At 42.9% G+C, this 14,505-nt stretch overlaps 1 protein-coding gene across 1 annotated transcript; it reads right to left on the bottom strand.

Annotated features, from left to right (window-relative positions):
- Window positions 1–8,415: 8,415 nt before the first annotated feature.
- LOC114463116 (trace amine-associated receptor 4-like) lies at window positions 8,416–11,320 on the bottom strand. The gene is made up of 3 exons (XM_028446386.1): window positions 10,299–11,320; window positions 10,104–10,161; window positions 8,416–8,986 (listed from the first exon to the last, which is right to left on the bottom strand). The coding sequence occupies exons 1-3, from the start codon at window positions 10,469–10,471 to the stop codon at window positions 8,948–8,950; spliced, it is 270 nt and encodes an 89-aa protein (XP_028302187.1). The 5' UTR covers window positions 10,472–11,320; the 3' UTR covers window positions 8,416–8,947.
- Window positions 11,321–14,505: the final 3,185 nt, after the last annotated feature.

Here is a 14,505-nt window from a genome sequence, read left to right as displayed (position 1 = left end):
TGGTGGACTTCTCTGTCTGCTGCACAAACATTTAATAGTGTAGAAAACAAAATAAAGAAATGTTTTTTTTAAAAAAACAACAACTTTAAAACTTAACTTAAAACTTTCGTTAACCCGATTTTATGCACCATTCAAACACCTCTTTTCCTCTCAGCTATCTCGCGTTATTTTGCCAGTTTAACTGTCCACAGTTGGATTCCTTTTCTTGTTGACAGACGCTGGCAAAATTAGCAGTTGAGAAGGTAGTTATAACAGCTCTTACCTTGCTTTGCTTGGTAGGTGCTGTCTTTCACTGCTGAAAGGAAATGAATCTCTAAGTCTCAGCTCCAGCTGACTGCTCCTTCTAACGCTGCTGCTTCAGCACACGTTGATCCCCAGTGGCTCTCTCACTCCGGTGTGAGCCTCGCATCACACTCTGTGTCGCAAGGCTGGGGCGTACTGACCTCAGCACACCTCGCGGTCATCTTGGTCCCACTGCCCTTGGCGCCACGGGTCCGTACTGACGTCGGTCCTCCCTCTGGGCGCTCACAAAAGATTGTAGCCCAGCTCCAGCTCCGGATACTACTGTATCCGAGCTTCGGATGCAAGCAAACCAGCTGCCGTCTTGAAAACCAATGCTGTTCTCGACATCTGAGATGGTCAGGTACACGTTGGCCTGGATCCTTGCTAGCACCTGTGCTAGCTGCCTCGTGGTAGCACAAGCTCGGCCACCTGCTTTCCTGACTGCGTCACGTGGTGATGGAAGCCAAGGCCCCTCACTGATGGAGCGGGATGGTTTGGGGCTCGCCTCTGTCTATGTGGGGGCAAAATCTCCACTAAGGGCAGGCACAAGCCTGGGTCTGGAACATGCCCGTATGGCGGTCGAAATTCTGGGCTCTTGTCGGCACTGCGCCGTGTTTAACGCACAAAGCCTCCACAGAAGACTGGCACGCCAGGTTAACCCATCCGAGCAGGACTCCTTCCCTCCTCAAGGCAGGACGAGGAGAGTGAAGTAGAGACTCCGCTGGTGGAAACTGCGGCTGCACAGGTTTCCAGTTGGGGTTCCCAGCTCGACCTGGCGGCTCCCTCCCCACTTCACAAGAATTTCCTTGTGAATGACTGTGGACAGTTTGATGATGACTTCTCTGACCTTCTCGGCTTGGGTGTGGACAAGGAGGACAGACCTTTCATCACCCCAGCTTGGGGCGAGCTTCCTGCTGCCTGTTTCGCCTCCCAGGAGGAAATAAAGGGATCCACGCCCATCTCCTATCCTTCCAGCCTGGACACGGTAAACGTGTGTAAACGGGTTGCAGCTCGGCTGGCCATTCGGTGGCCCACTGTAGTGACTAAAACCACCAGGTCCTGCTATGAAGGGAAGACGCTCCCCTAAGGTGATGACCAACATGGTTCTGCAGGAGCGAGCCTGCTGGCTCGACCTCGCCAAACTTTCTGATGCAGAAAAAAGCAACATCCTGGATGCCCCCGTTGTTCCTCACGGGATTTTCGGCTCCTCTTTATCTTCTATGCAGCGACCCTGCATGGAGAAAAAAAGACAATGAGGCTCTCCATCTCTGTCTCCCCAGGAAACCCCCGCTCACATCACCACCGGCCTGACATAGAGCTTTCCCTCAGACTGCTTCCCAAGGTCTGCAGTTTAAAGCCGCGAGACCTTCCGTTTGGGGGGGGGGTGTTCTGTTCGGCCTGTCTTTGAGCCCGATGATGTTTCTGCGCTGCATGGATGCATGCATTCACCTGGCTTATGGCACAATCAGAGACGGAGGCCAGGGCTGTTGGATCACCTGTCAAATCTGGGATTGTGGTGAATTCGGAAAAGAGTGTGTTGTCCCCACGCAGGAAATAATTTTCCTCGGTCTGTCACTGCGCTCAGTGCCGTTCACCATGCATCTTTCACCAGAGCGAGTGAAGACATTTGGGGCGTGTCTCAAGTTGTTTCGAACGGGCAAATCTTGTATGGACTTAATCCTGTGCGTCATGGCGCACGGAGGCTCTTGGTTACGCCAGAGTGTGTAGCTGCTCTGCGCCACTGGCGTGCCTCGGGCTTCCTGACAGACAGGCTGCCTTTTGGCATTGTTACATCCAGGAAGGTGGTCTTCACAGACACCAGCCTGACAGGCTGGGGTGGGATCCACAAGGACTAATCTCTGAGGGGTCGCTGGGATGGGATCCTCCAGTGCGTTCACATAAATTACTTGTTCCGCTCACTGATCCATTTCCTTCAGTCTCTCAGGGGACATCATGTCCCAGTGAGAACAGACAACACCACGGTGGTGGCGTACATCAACCTTCAGGGCGGGTTGCAATCATGTCGGTTGCTGTCACTGGCACGCAAAACTGAACCCGTGGAGTGTTGGGCGTCTCCCCTTGCTGAGAGCTTTTTGGTGCTAAAATCGTAACTTTTTTTAAACGGGCTCCAAATGGAAGTTTTTGAAATTGCTTCCCTCTCCTTCTCCATGTAAACAGAGGACCAACACTTTGTGTCTCACAGGCATGTGCTCTGAAGCTGAAGTGCCTCATTGAGGAAGTTCATGTGGATCACTTTTTAGAATTTAACTGAACTTCTCCAACAAAGTGCTGATTTCCTTCACCATCATTTGGATCAGCGGAGAAGTGTATTTCAGTCTGACGACTATCACAGTGCTGTGTTCCTACTTAGGGCTTTAATTATTTGTCCGAACCCGGGGCCAGGCTTAATTTCTATGTTTTTAACACAGACTCTGGTTGGACTTGGTCGGATGCTGCATGGTGAATGAATGGTCAGGTGATACGTTTTGAATAATGCAAGAAAGACGCACATACCAATGCTGAGGAGGTGAATGGATGGCTGTCCAAAAGGGTTCAGGTTTAAAGATAGGTAGGTTTTGTTAGGGTGTGGGCCATCACAGGGAGTGGCAGGTGTACCATTGTAGGTCCGATTTAAGCTCTACTCTTACTTGTGTTCAGAGGAAGTGTCACTGTGCATATGCTTATTTTGGTTTATTGCAAAATCACACCACCATCTATTGGCCTGGCATGTTTACTACATTGTTTTTTAAGTTTCCTGCAAAGCAAAATGTTGTATTGTAAACAGGGTCTGAGTTACACTCCTGCAGTAGAGCAACTGAGCTAAGTGAAGGCATTATTCTGATTGGGCCTTGATGCTCCTGCCACTGCTGGCAGGGGAGCGCAGGCAATTGTGCTGGCACAACTGGAGCCCCCACTGATTTCAAGGGTACGGCTGGCCTCGGGCAGAGGAACTTCCTGTTTACATTGATAAGGCGGCTGCAGTCAGGGAAGTCCGAACGAGAACCGAGGATTGTCAATTGGGTGGCGCTGATGCAGTTCAGATCAGTTTTTTTTAGCCATTTACAGTATGAAAACCACATTGGAAAAAAAATGTTCAAGGAGCTCAAAGTGCACTATCAACATTTAAAAAGACATTTCACAATAAAAAAAAAAAACCAAACAAAAATCAATTATTCAATGCCACTAAAAATATGATAATGTAACATAAAAAAATAAAGTAAAATAAAGAGTCACATAAAACCACATAAAATACTATAGGGTCAATTCTGTACAATAAAAAAGTCCTTACAAAATTAAAGTGCCTTGTTTAGAGTCATAACAGCTTGTGGGAAGAAACTGTTCAAATGGTGAGCAGTAGAACATTTGATAGAGCAATACCTTTTTCCTGAAGGAAGCATTTCAAAGATGGCCCAGGCAGGGTGGCATGAGACGTCATTCACAATTTGTAAAGCTCGATTTAGGAGTCTGGCTTTATGTGTGGCCTCCAGGAGTGGTGACGTACAGCCAATGGTCCTGCTGACTCAGCCAACCACTTTGTTTAAAGCATTTTTATCTTTCAGAGTGATATTATGAAACCACACAGTAATACAGTTGGTTAAGACACTCTTAAATACGCAACAACACAATTTAAAAGAATCTTAGCATTTTGGGTGAAGTCATGAAGCTTGTGTAAAAAGAAGAGGCGCTGTCTTGCTTTCTGAGCAATGTGACTGATATTAGAGCTCCAGTTCAAGTCATGAGAAAGAGTCACGCCCAGGAATTGATATTTCTCAACAATCTGCACATCACAATCTTCTAACTAAAAGCAAGGAACGTGTGTGTGGATGTGTGCGCGCTAAAAGTCATTTAACTTAATATTTCATGGTCATTTAATATTATTCCCATGATTCCAAACTTACTTTAAATCTCGGGTCACAGACTTCACTTCCTCCTTCATCTCCATGACTGTTGGACGGTGACTGTGCTGAAGGTCGTTAGCCGACCTTATCGCAAACATTCTGATTTTTCAAACAGTGGAATGTAACGGATAGGTCCACTATGATTATTGTTTGTTCTGCGCAACAGTGAGTGTGTCTTTTTATATTATTCTATGTGCAAAGAAAGATGCTAGCAGCTACAACGTAAACAAACACACACACACACGGCTGATGCGCGTGCATGGTGCGTTACATCGGAATGTACATGGTGAACGCACACAGAGCCGTTGGGAGAGAGTTGCGACTTTGGTGTTGCAAAACGTTTTTTCGTGGTACTTTCGGGTCTCACTCTCTCTCTTTTTTACACACACACACAGTATTATATTATCTCTATCTAATCGTACTACTACCTTATTATTGTTATTGCTATTCTTATATTATTGTTTTTTTTGTATTATTCTTTTATCTTGTAGTTACTGGTATTCTCATTGTATTAATATTTTTATTTCTATTACCTTATTATTTTATGTTGTTATTGTTTTTATTGTATTATAGTTACTGGATTTTCATTATATTATTTTGTTATTGTTATTGTATAATTTTACTATTGTATTAAAGTTATTGCTATTCTTATAATTACCATTATATTCTTTTTCATTATTAATATATATTTTTATTATAGTTACTGGTGTTCTCGTTGTATTATTAGCATTGCTATATTATCATTATATTACTTTATAATTATTTAATATTGTTTATCATTAATATTGTTTTTAGTGCATTATTATATTATTTTGTTATTGCAATTATTAACATTAATATCATTACAACGTTACTTTTATTACTATTACTACTTTCACTATTAATATTATATCCCTATCAACATATTTATTATTATCAGGGCTCTACACAAACTTATCCAGTGGTGGCACTGGTGTGACAAACTTTTTCTGTTAGTCGAGGGGGTGTACAGCATAGACATACATGCTGATGAATAGTTGACTTAACTGGCGTACCGTAGTTACCGTGTCTCTCTTAACAACCTGCGACGGATTATGTGCAAGAAGCGTGCCCGTATGTGTGATAGATAACGCACGGAGGAGATGGCTGGCACACACAAACATATAACCTATAAATACAGGAAACTACAATAAAACATCAAGGAAAAAACAAAATATAAAAAATACAAGTATATAAAATAAACATAGTGTACGCACGCGCGCGCACACACACACACACACACACACAGTATTTATAATAAAATATACTAAATCACATACATTACAGAAAAATGCACCAAACAACAAAAATATGAAAAATATTTATACAAAAAGTACACAAAATGACAACAGAAATGCATTAAAATATACAAAAAGGCTCCAAAAACACACAAAATAACTCCAAAAAACATACATTGCAGAAAAATACACCAAACAACAACAAACATATGAAAATGACTCAAAATACACAAAACTAAATATTTATACAAAAATACACAAAATAACAACAGAAATGCACAAAACTACACTAAAAAAGATACAAAAATACAATAATTGTACAAAAAATGCACAAAAAGACAACAGAAAGATACAAAAATACACATAATGACTCCAAAAACATACATTACAGAAAAATACACCAAACAAAAAAGATACAAAAATGAGTAACAAAAACAATAATTGCACAAAAACACAACAGAAAGATACAAAAATACACATAATCACTCCAAAAAACATACATTACAGAAAAATACACCAAACAAAAAAAATATAAAAGTGAGTGAAAAAAACAAACAACAAACACATTTAGCATGCACATGTCCCATAGAATTAAACCAGGAAAATGGCACACATATTTTGCACCCGCAAATATATCTCTTATGCTCCCACATGAATGCATACTTCCGACGGGCACCGTACTAGTTAAAAGTAATAGGCAACGGATTCCTTTTGTGACAAAAGTAAATAAGTTCACCAGTTTTTGATGTGTTCAAAAGCAAGTTGTTTTTCTTACTCCATTGAACTACTTTTTCTACCTCCTCATGATAATGTCATTCATCTTTTGAGCTGATAAGTCCAATGATGGTTGTATCATCTGCATATTTAATTATCACATTGTTTTCATGAGATGCTATGAGGTTGTGAGTATACAGGGTGAACAACAGGGGGTTTAAATTACATCCCTGCGATCAACCAGTGCTAGTATACAGCTCATCAGAAATACAACCATTGGATTTTGACCCTTTGTGGTCAGCAAGTGAAAAAATTAAATATTCATTTACAAATGGCATCAACAAGTCCAAGTTATTTGAGTTCATGAATAAGCTTTGTTGGGACCATTGAGTTAAAAGCTGAATTGTAGTTTATGAATAGCATTCTCACATAGCTCACATTCATATATAGGGTAGGAGGAGCCAGGATTGTCAGGAAGAAGAGTTTCCGCAATGTGACGTCACATCCAACTTGCCCGTTTGGAGCTGACTTTTTACAAAATGTGGAATAACAAGGGAGGGAGGAAACAGAACTTTTTCAACTTTGACCCTCTGAATGAACCTAAATGAATGTATATCATTGAAGCAAAATCATTATGAAGTCAATTTTTCATAATACTGCCCCGTTAAGGGTAGTTCATAGACCAGGCACTTAGAGGGCTATGTCTGATTTTCTATACTGTTTACAAAGTGAGGAGGGGGTTATGGTGGTGTGTTGGCCGAATAAAGCCCTGGACTAAGTTGGACATTTGGACTATGTGCATGTTTTAGCAGGCAGAGAGCATCAGGGGTAGAAGTGAATCGGGGAGGCACTTTGTAGTTAGTTGATCACAGTTGCTGTGCATTTGATTCATAACTGTTTTTTTTTATATATTCTCGGGAGCAGCTGGAAGGTAAGCACAACTGGCAGTCTGCAGCAGGCAGGCTGAGAAGCAACTGAGCTCATGGTGTACTCACACTAGCACGTCAGGCTAAATCAGACTTGACTTAAGTGCGCACTCACACTGCTCTAAGGCCAGTCTGGTTCCTGCTAACAAAATACACGTGTGGCCAACCAGGCTGGGTTGAGGCCAAGCAGGCCATGCTTCCACTGTGGTGCAGTTAACAGTTAAGGCTCAAACAAACTCGATGGACATCAGCAAAAATGACTCCACATGCAGTCCGCCAGGCCATTTAAGTGGAAAGCTCTGAGGACCTGGTGTCACAAAAAACACTGCTCAGCATATATCGACCTGCAATGAATGTAACACCAACCTGAAAAAATAAAATGCCCGGTTTCTTCAACCCATCTGTGTTGTTGTCTTGAAACCTTAACTGTGAGGCAGTCCTGTTACACACCTGATATCTGGGATGTGCTCTAGAAACCATTCAACAATGTACAGAATAATCAGTAGGTGCTGATCAGGGCCAGCAAGACCCTCTTGACACTTTCTAAATACTGATCTATATTTACAATATACTGTAGGTTATATTATATATTTATTCTATATTTAATATATTTGTGTGTGTGTGTGTGTGCGTACACTGTTTATTGTATATACTTATAAATATTTTTTATATTTAGTTTTTTCCTTGATGTTTTATTGTAGTTTCCTGTATTTATAACACCTTGAACTGTTATAACACCTACATTTCCCCATTCAGGATCAATAGTTTATCATTTCTTATCTTATCTTAAAAAAATCTTTATATTTAATCTATCAACTGTTATGAGATGACTCTGTTGTAAACGATGCTTTAAAAATTGTGTTTGAGTTCATTTAAAGGCAGTAGAATCTCAGCTGTGTCCTCCACCCTTTATCTTTAAATGCTTTTCAGTTCATATTTCAGTGTATAACCTATATAAACAAACTTGTTTCTCACTAAGTCTATGACATTTCTTGATTATTCAGACTGAGCCTAAATGTTGCCAATGAGCCTGACTAGCACAGATTTGGGTCTAAAATGTTTTAAAATAAATGATCAAATTCTGAGCGTGTGAACATTTCACATGAAGACAAAGAGACTAAACACAGAAATAATTGTTCTGGATGGTCAAGGACACTTTGAATTGAAGTCACAGGCTGCTCCTTTTGCAAAAAATATTTATTCATTTTTTTCTTTAAAAAAAATTAAAACAAGTTAACTTTACATTTCACAACATTTCAATAGTAACACTGTAACAAACAAATCTAATAAAAAACATATACAATAATAAAACTCTTGTCACTTCTAAAATCCCCTCCTTGGTTTATATGTCCTTCATTTCAGGCAGCATCTGCCTCTTTTAATGAACACTGGTTTTAAAGTGACAATAATTTACCTTTTCCTTCCTCTATTTATTAATCACTAATTTTGTATGTTATTCTGTTATTAAACATCTTTTGTATTGATTCTAAGGACTCGTGTTATTGTGCTCTCAGTCAGTCTCAGGCCCTCCAGTGTTTGTGTAATTGTTGCACATTTTTACATGAAACACAAAATAATGTTTACTCCTCCAGTGATCCGTTTAAAAGAAATAAAAAACAAAATTTTAAAAATGTCATTCATGGTTAAGATTCAGTAAAATCATCCTTTAAACTCTAGTGTTTAGATTCATTATTTCCTAGTTTCACATAATCTCTCTTGTTCACATCTGTGGGACTCAGAAAATATTTTATCATCTTCATTTGTGAAATTATTGTCATATCAGAATTTAAAATGAAACATGTCAAAGATCAACAGCACATCATCCTCAGATTACATGTCAGCAGCTCTCTCTCTTTACAGTATGTTGGCCTCACTGGAACCAGACTTCAAGATGCATTTCACACTTTTCCTGAACCAGGGGAAAAGAAAAACAGAGATCATTGGGTTCACACAGCCACGCTCAGGCTATTGAGTGTTTGTGTGATTAATGCACACTTGTTCATGTAACACACTTTAGATTACACTCATCATTACATGAAATCATTAATAAATAAATCATCATAGTTTTACTTTACACATTTATTTATTTATTTATTTATTCAGTTTATTTCCGACATGGTTGCATTCACAGAAGTTTTCTTTTTCTCTTTTTTTTTTTTTTTTTTACATGCCGAAAAAGGAGACGAGAGAAGCAGGTTGCTTATCCGAGTCCTGTCCCCTATTTTGAACACAGAAAATTTACATCAGAGCTTGTCTCTCTGGTCAAACATCAGTAGCTCTCACTATTTCTATATAATATTGGCCTCACTGGAGCCTGATTTTAGGATCTGAAGAGAAAGAATATATTTCACACATTTCCTGAACCAGGGATAAAGAAACACATAGATCATAGGATTCAGAAAGGAGTTAAAGTAGTACAGACATTTAACAAAATAAAAAGTTGACAAAGTATCATCTAAAAATGAAACAAAGTAAGCTGGAGTGTAACACAACAGAAACACAACAACCACTACACCTAAAACTCTGGCTGCCTTCAGCTCTGACTTGTTAACCTTCACTGAACCCTGAAGTTTCACCACTGCAACATGAGAGTGCATGGCCCGGGCCTGAGACACAGCCACCACAAACACTCTCACATACAGGATTATGATGGTGCTGAAAGGGAGGATGAAGGTTAAAATGAAATCCAAAACTATAGCAACAGGATGCATCAATGGCATACATTCTCCAATGCAGGAATTAAAACCACCTGGATGTTTTATATTTTCTAAAAGTCCCAGAGTATAGAGAGCAGAACAGAACCAACATAAAACAACACCAATATTTGCTCTGTTTACAGTGACTTTAGTGGGATAGTGCAGAGGATCACAAACAGCAATGTAGCGATCGATGCAAATGAGCACAATACTTCCTGTTGATGCAGTTAGGACAACACTACATAAAACTTTGTAAAACATACACCATCCTGCACTGAGATACCAGCAGTTGTCCAAGAGGAGGATCTCAAAAATAAAGATGAATCCTACACAGAAATCTGAGACAGCCAGAGAGAGGAGGAGGAAGTTGGTCGGGCTGTGCAGCTTCCTGGAGGAGTTAGAGAGCAACACACTGATTATTATATGAAGTGATAATTGTCATCAAAGCTGAAAACAGCAGGAGTCAAACACAGATACATTCAGCAACAAGATAACAGTTCATAGAGCAACAGGACTTGTCCTTACTTGAAGTGGGAGATGGCGATGATGACCAGCAGGTTGAGGGTCACAGTGAGCACAGAGATGGAGGACAGTATAATGTAAAGGAGCACATACACTGAGTGAGGGCGCACAATCCTCCTGCATGAGGAGTTTCCCAGGTGTGGATAGCAGAGCTCAGCTTCATCAGGTGTGATCATAGTGAGGAGAAGAAGCTGCTGATCTCTGCAGAGTTCTGCCTCAGGCTCTCTGATGTTGACCTGATAAGTTATTACTGCTCCTCCCTCAGTCACAGGGATGTGGAGGCTGGACCTGAGGAATGGACCTCCCTCAGAGACCCACTACTCTCCACATGATGTAACTCTACAAAGTTTTGTATTTTTCCTTTAGTACTTAAATCTAAAGCATTGACTGTGAGTTCTATAACTAGGACTAAACTCATCTTCTTTCAATGTTGTACCCTTCAGAGCAGAGGTGTCCAATCTATGGCCCCTGGGCCGACTGCAGCCCACCAACCCTTTTCAATTGTCCGGCCAAGAAAGTATTAAATCAAACCAGATAATGTCCCCAAACATGTAACTTTTATTGTGCTCCACTACCTGGTTCTGAAAATGTTTTAGTATGCATTACACTCTGTGGGGCGGATTCACTAAGATCTGAAATAAAAGGTGGTAAACCAGGTGCGTCCCTAAATCCTTTGGTGGCGCTGTTTCCTCACCTGCTGTGGGGAGTTCACTAACATTGCACCATTTGTAGGTGCGTGTATAAACGTGGTTGAGACCATCATGTTTCAATGAACGTTTTGCTCGTTCAACGTGGAGAGGTGAGTGCACAGAAGCACAAAATGACATTTGAAGAAATTTAATTGGAGGCTGGTGGACTTTTCTGTCTGCTGCACAAACATTTAATAGTGTAGAAAACAAAATAAAGAAATGTTATTTTTAAAAAAACAACAACTTTAAAACTTAACTTAAAACTTTCGTTAACCCGATTTTATGCACCATTCAAACACCTCTTTTCCTCTCAGCTATCTCGCGTTATTTTGCCAGTTTAACTGTCCACAGTTGGATTCCTTTTCTTGTTGACAGACGCTGGCAAAATTAGCAGTTGAGAAGGTAGTTATAACAGCTCTTACCTTGCTTTGCTTGGTAGGTGCTGTCTTTCACTGCTGAAAGGAAATGAATCTCTAAGTCTCAGCTCCAGCTGACTGCTCCTTCTAACGCTGCTGCTTCAACACACGTTGATCCCCAGTGGCTCTCTCACTCCGGTGTGAGCCTCGCATCACACTCTGTGTCGCAAGGCTGGGGCGTACTGACCTCAGCACACCTCGCGGTCATCTTGGTCCCACTGCCCTTGGCGCCACGGGTCCGTACTGACGTCGGTCCTCCCTCTGGGCGCTCACAAAAGATTGTAGCCCAGCTCCAGCTCCGGATACTACTGTATCCGAGCTTCGGATGCAAGCAAACCAGCTGCCGTCTTGAAAACCAACGCTGTTCTCGACATCTGAGATGGTCAGGTACACGTTGGCCTGGATCCTTGCTAGCACCTGTGCTAGCTGCCTCGTGGTAGCACAAGCTCGGCCACCTGCTTTCCTGACTGCGTCACGTGGTGATGGAAGCCAAGGCCCCTCACTGATGGAGCGGGATGCTTTGGGGCTCGCCTCTGTCTATGTGGGGGCAAAATCTCCACTAAGGGCAGGCACAAGCCTGGGTCTGGAACATGCCCGTATGGCGGTCGAAATTCTGGGCTCTTGTCGGCACTGCGCCGTGTTTAACGCACAAAGCCTCCACAGAAGACTGGCACGCCAGGTTAACCCATCCGAGCAGGACTCCTTCCCTCCTCAAGGCAGGACGAGGAGAGTGAAGTAGAGACTCCGCTGGTGGAAACTGCGGCTGCACAGGTTTCCAGTTGGGGTTCCCAGCTCGACCTGGCGGCTCCCTCCCCACTTCACAAGAATTTCCTTGTGAATGACTGTGGACAGTTTGATGATGACTTCTCTGACCTTCTCGGCTTGGGTGTGGACAAGGAGGACAGACCTTTCATCACCCCAGCTTGGGGCGAGCTTCCTGCTGCCTGTTTCGCCTCCCAGGAGGAAATAAAGGGATCCACGCCCATCTCCTATCCTTCCAGCCTGGACACGGTAAACGTGTGTAAACGGGTTGCAGCTCGGCTGGCCATTCGGTGGCCCACTGTAGTGACTAAAACCACCAGGTCCTGCTATGAAGGGAAGACGCTCCCCTAAGGTGATGACCAACATGGTTCTGCAGGAGCGAGCCTGCTGGCTCGACCTCGCCAAACTTTCTGATGCAGAAAAAAGCAACATCCTGGATGCCCCCGTTGTTCCTCACGGGATTTTCGGCTCCTCTTTATCTTCTATGCAGCGACCCTGCATGGAGAAAAAAAGACAATGAGGCTCTCCATCTCTGTCTCCCCAGGAAACCCCCGCTCACATCACCACCGGCCTGACATAGAGCTTTCCCTCAGACTGCTTCCCAAGGTCTGCAGTTTAAAGCCGCGAGACCTTCCGTTTGGGGGGGGGTGTTCTGTTCGGCCTGTCTTTGAGCCCGATGATGTTTCTGCGCTGCATGGATGCATGCATTCACCTGGCTTATGGCACAATCAGAGACGGAGGCCAGGGCTGTTGGATCACCTGTCAAATCTGGGATTGTGGTGAATTCGGAAAAGAGTGTGTTGTCCCCACGCAGGAAATAATTTTCCTCGGTCTGTCACTGCGCTCAGTGCCGTTCACCATGCATCTTTCACCAGAGCGAGTGAAAACATTTGGGGCGTGTCTCAAGTTGTTTCGAACGGGCAAATCTTGTATGGACTTAATCCTGTGCGTCATGGCGCACGGAGGCTCTTGGTTACGCCAGAGTGTGTAGCTGCTCTGCGCCACTGGCGTGCCTCGGGCTTCCTGACAGACAGGCTGCCTTTTGGCATTGTTACATCCAGGAAGGTGGTCTTCACAGACACCAGCCTGACAGGCTGGGGTGGGATCCACAAGGACTAATCTCTGAGGGGTCGCTGGGATGGGATCCTCCAGTGCGTTCACATAAATTACTTGTTCCGCTCACTGATCCATTTCCTTCAGTCTCTCAGGGGACATCATGTCCCAGTGAGAACAGACAACACCACGGTGGTGGCGTACATCAACCTTCAGGGCGGGTTGCAATCATGTCGGTTGCTGTCACTGGCACGCAAAACTGAACCCGTGGAGTGTTGGGCGTCTCCCTTGCTGAGAGCTTTTTGGTGCTAAAATCGTAACTTTTTTTAAACGGGCTCCAAATGGAAGTTTTTGAAATTGCTTCCCTCTCCTTCTCCATGTAAACAGAGGACCAACACTTTGTGTCTCACAGGCATGTGCTCTGAAGCTGAAGTGCCTCATTGAGGAAGTTCATGTGGATCACTTTTTAGAATTTAACTGAACTTCTCCAACAAAGTGCTGATTTCCTTCACCATCATTTGGATCAGCGGAGAAGTGTATTTCAGTCTGACGACTATCACAGTGCTGTGTTCCTACTTAGGGCTTTAATTATTTGTCCGAACCCGGGTCCAGGCTTAATTTCTATGTTTTTAACACAGACTCTGGTTGGACTTGGTCGGATGCTGCATGGTGAATGAATGGTCAGGTGATACGTTTTGAATAATGCAAGAAAGACGCACATACCAATGCTGAGGAGGTGAATGGATGGCTGTCCAAAAGGGTTCAGGTTTAAAGATAGGTAGGTTTTGTTAGGGTGTGGGCCATCACAGGGAGTGGCAGGTGTACCATTGTAGGTCCGATTTAAGCTCTACTCTTACTTGTGTTCAGAGGAAGTGTCACTGTGCATATGCTTATTTTGGTTTATTGCAAAATCACACCACCATCTATTGGCCTGGCATGTTTACTACATTGTTTTTTAAGTTTCCTGCAAAGCAAAATGTTGTATTGTAAACAGGGTCTGAGTTACACTCCTGCAGTAGAGCAACTGAGCTAAGTGAAGGCATTATTCTGATTGGGCCTTGATGCTCCTGCCACTGCTGGCAGGGGAGCGCAGGCAATTGTGCTGGCACAACTGGAGCCCCCACTGATTTCAAGGGTACGGCTGGCCTCGGGCAGAGGAACTTCCTGTTTACATTGATAAGGCGGCTGCAGTCAGGGAAGTCCGAACGAGAACCGAGGATTGTCAATTGGGTGGCGCTGATGCAGTTCAGATCAGTTTTTTTTAGCCATTTACAGTATGAAAACCACATT

Source organism: Gouania willdenowi, chromosome 5 (genome assembly GCF_900634775.1).
Source record: "Gouania willdenowi chromosome 5, fGouWil2.1, whole genome shotgun sequence".
Classification (NCBI taxonomy): Eukaryota; Metazoa; Chordata; class Actinopteri; order Blenniiformes; family Gobiesocidae; genus Gouania; species Gouania willdenowi.
Note: the sequence above shows the minus strand (reverse complement) of the source record. Positions and strands in the feature narration are given on the sequence as shown.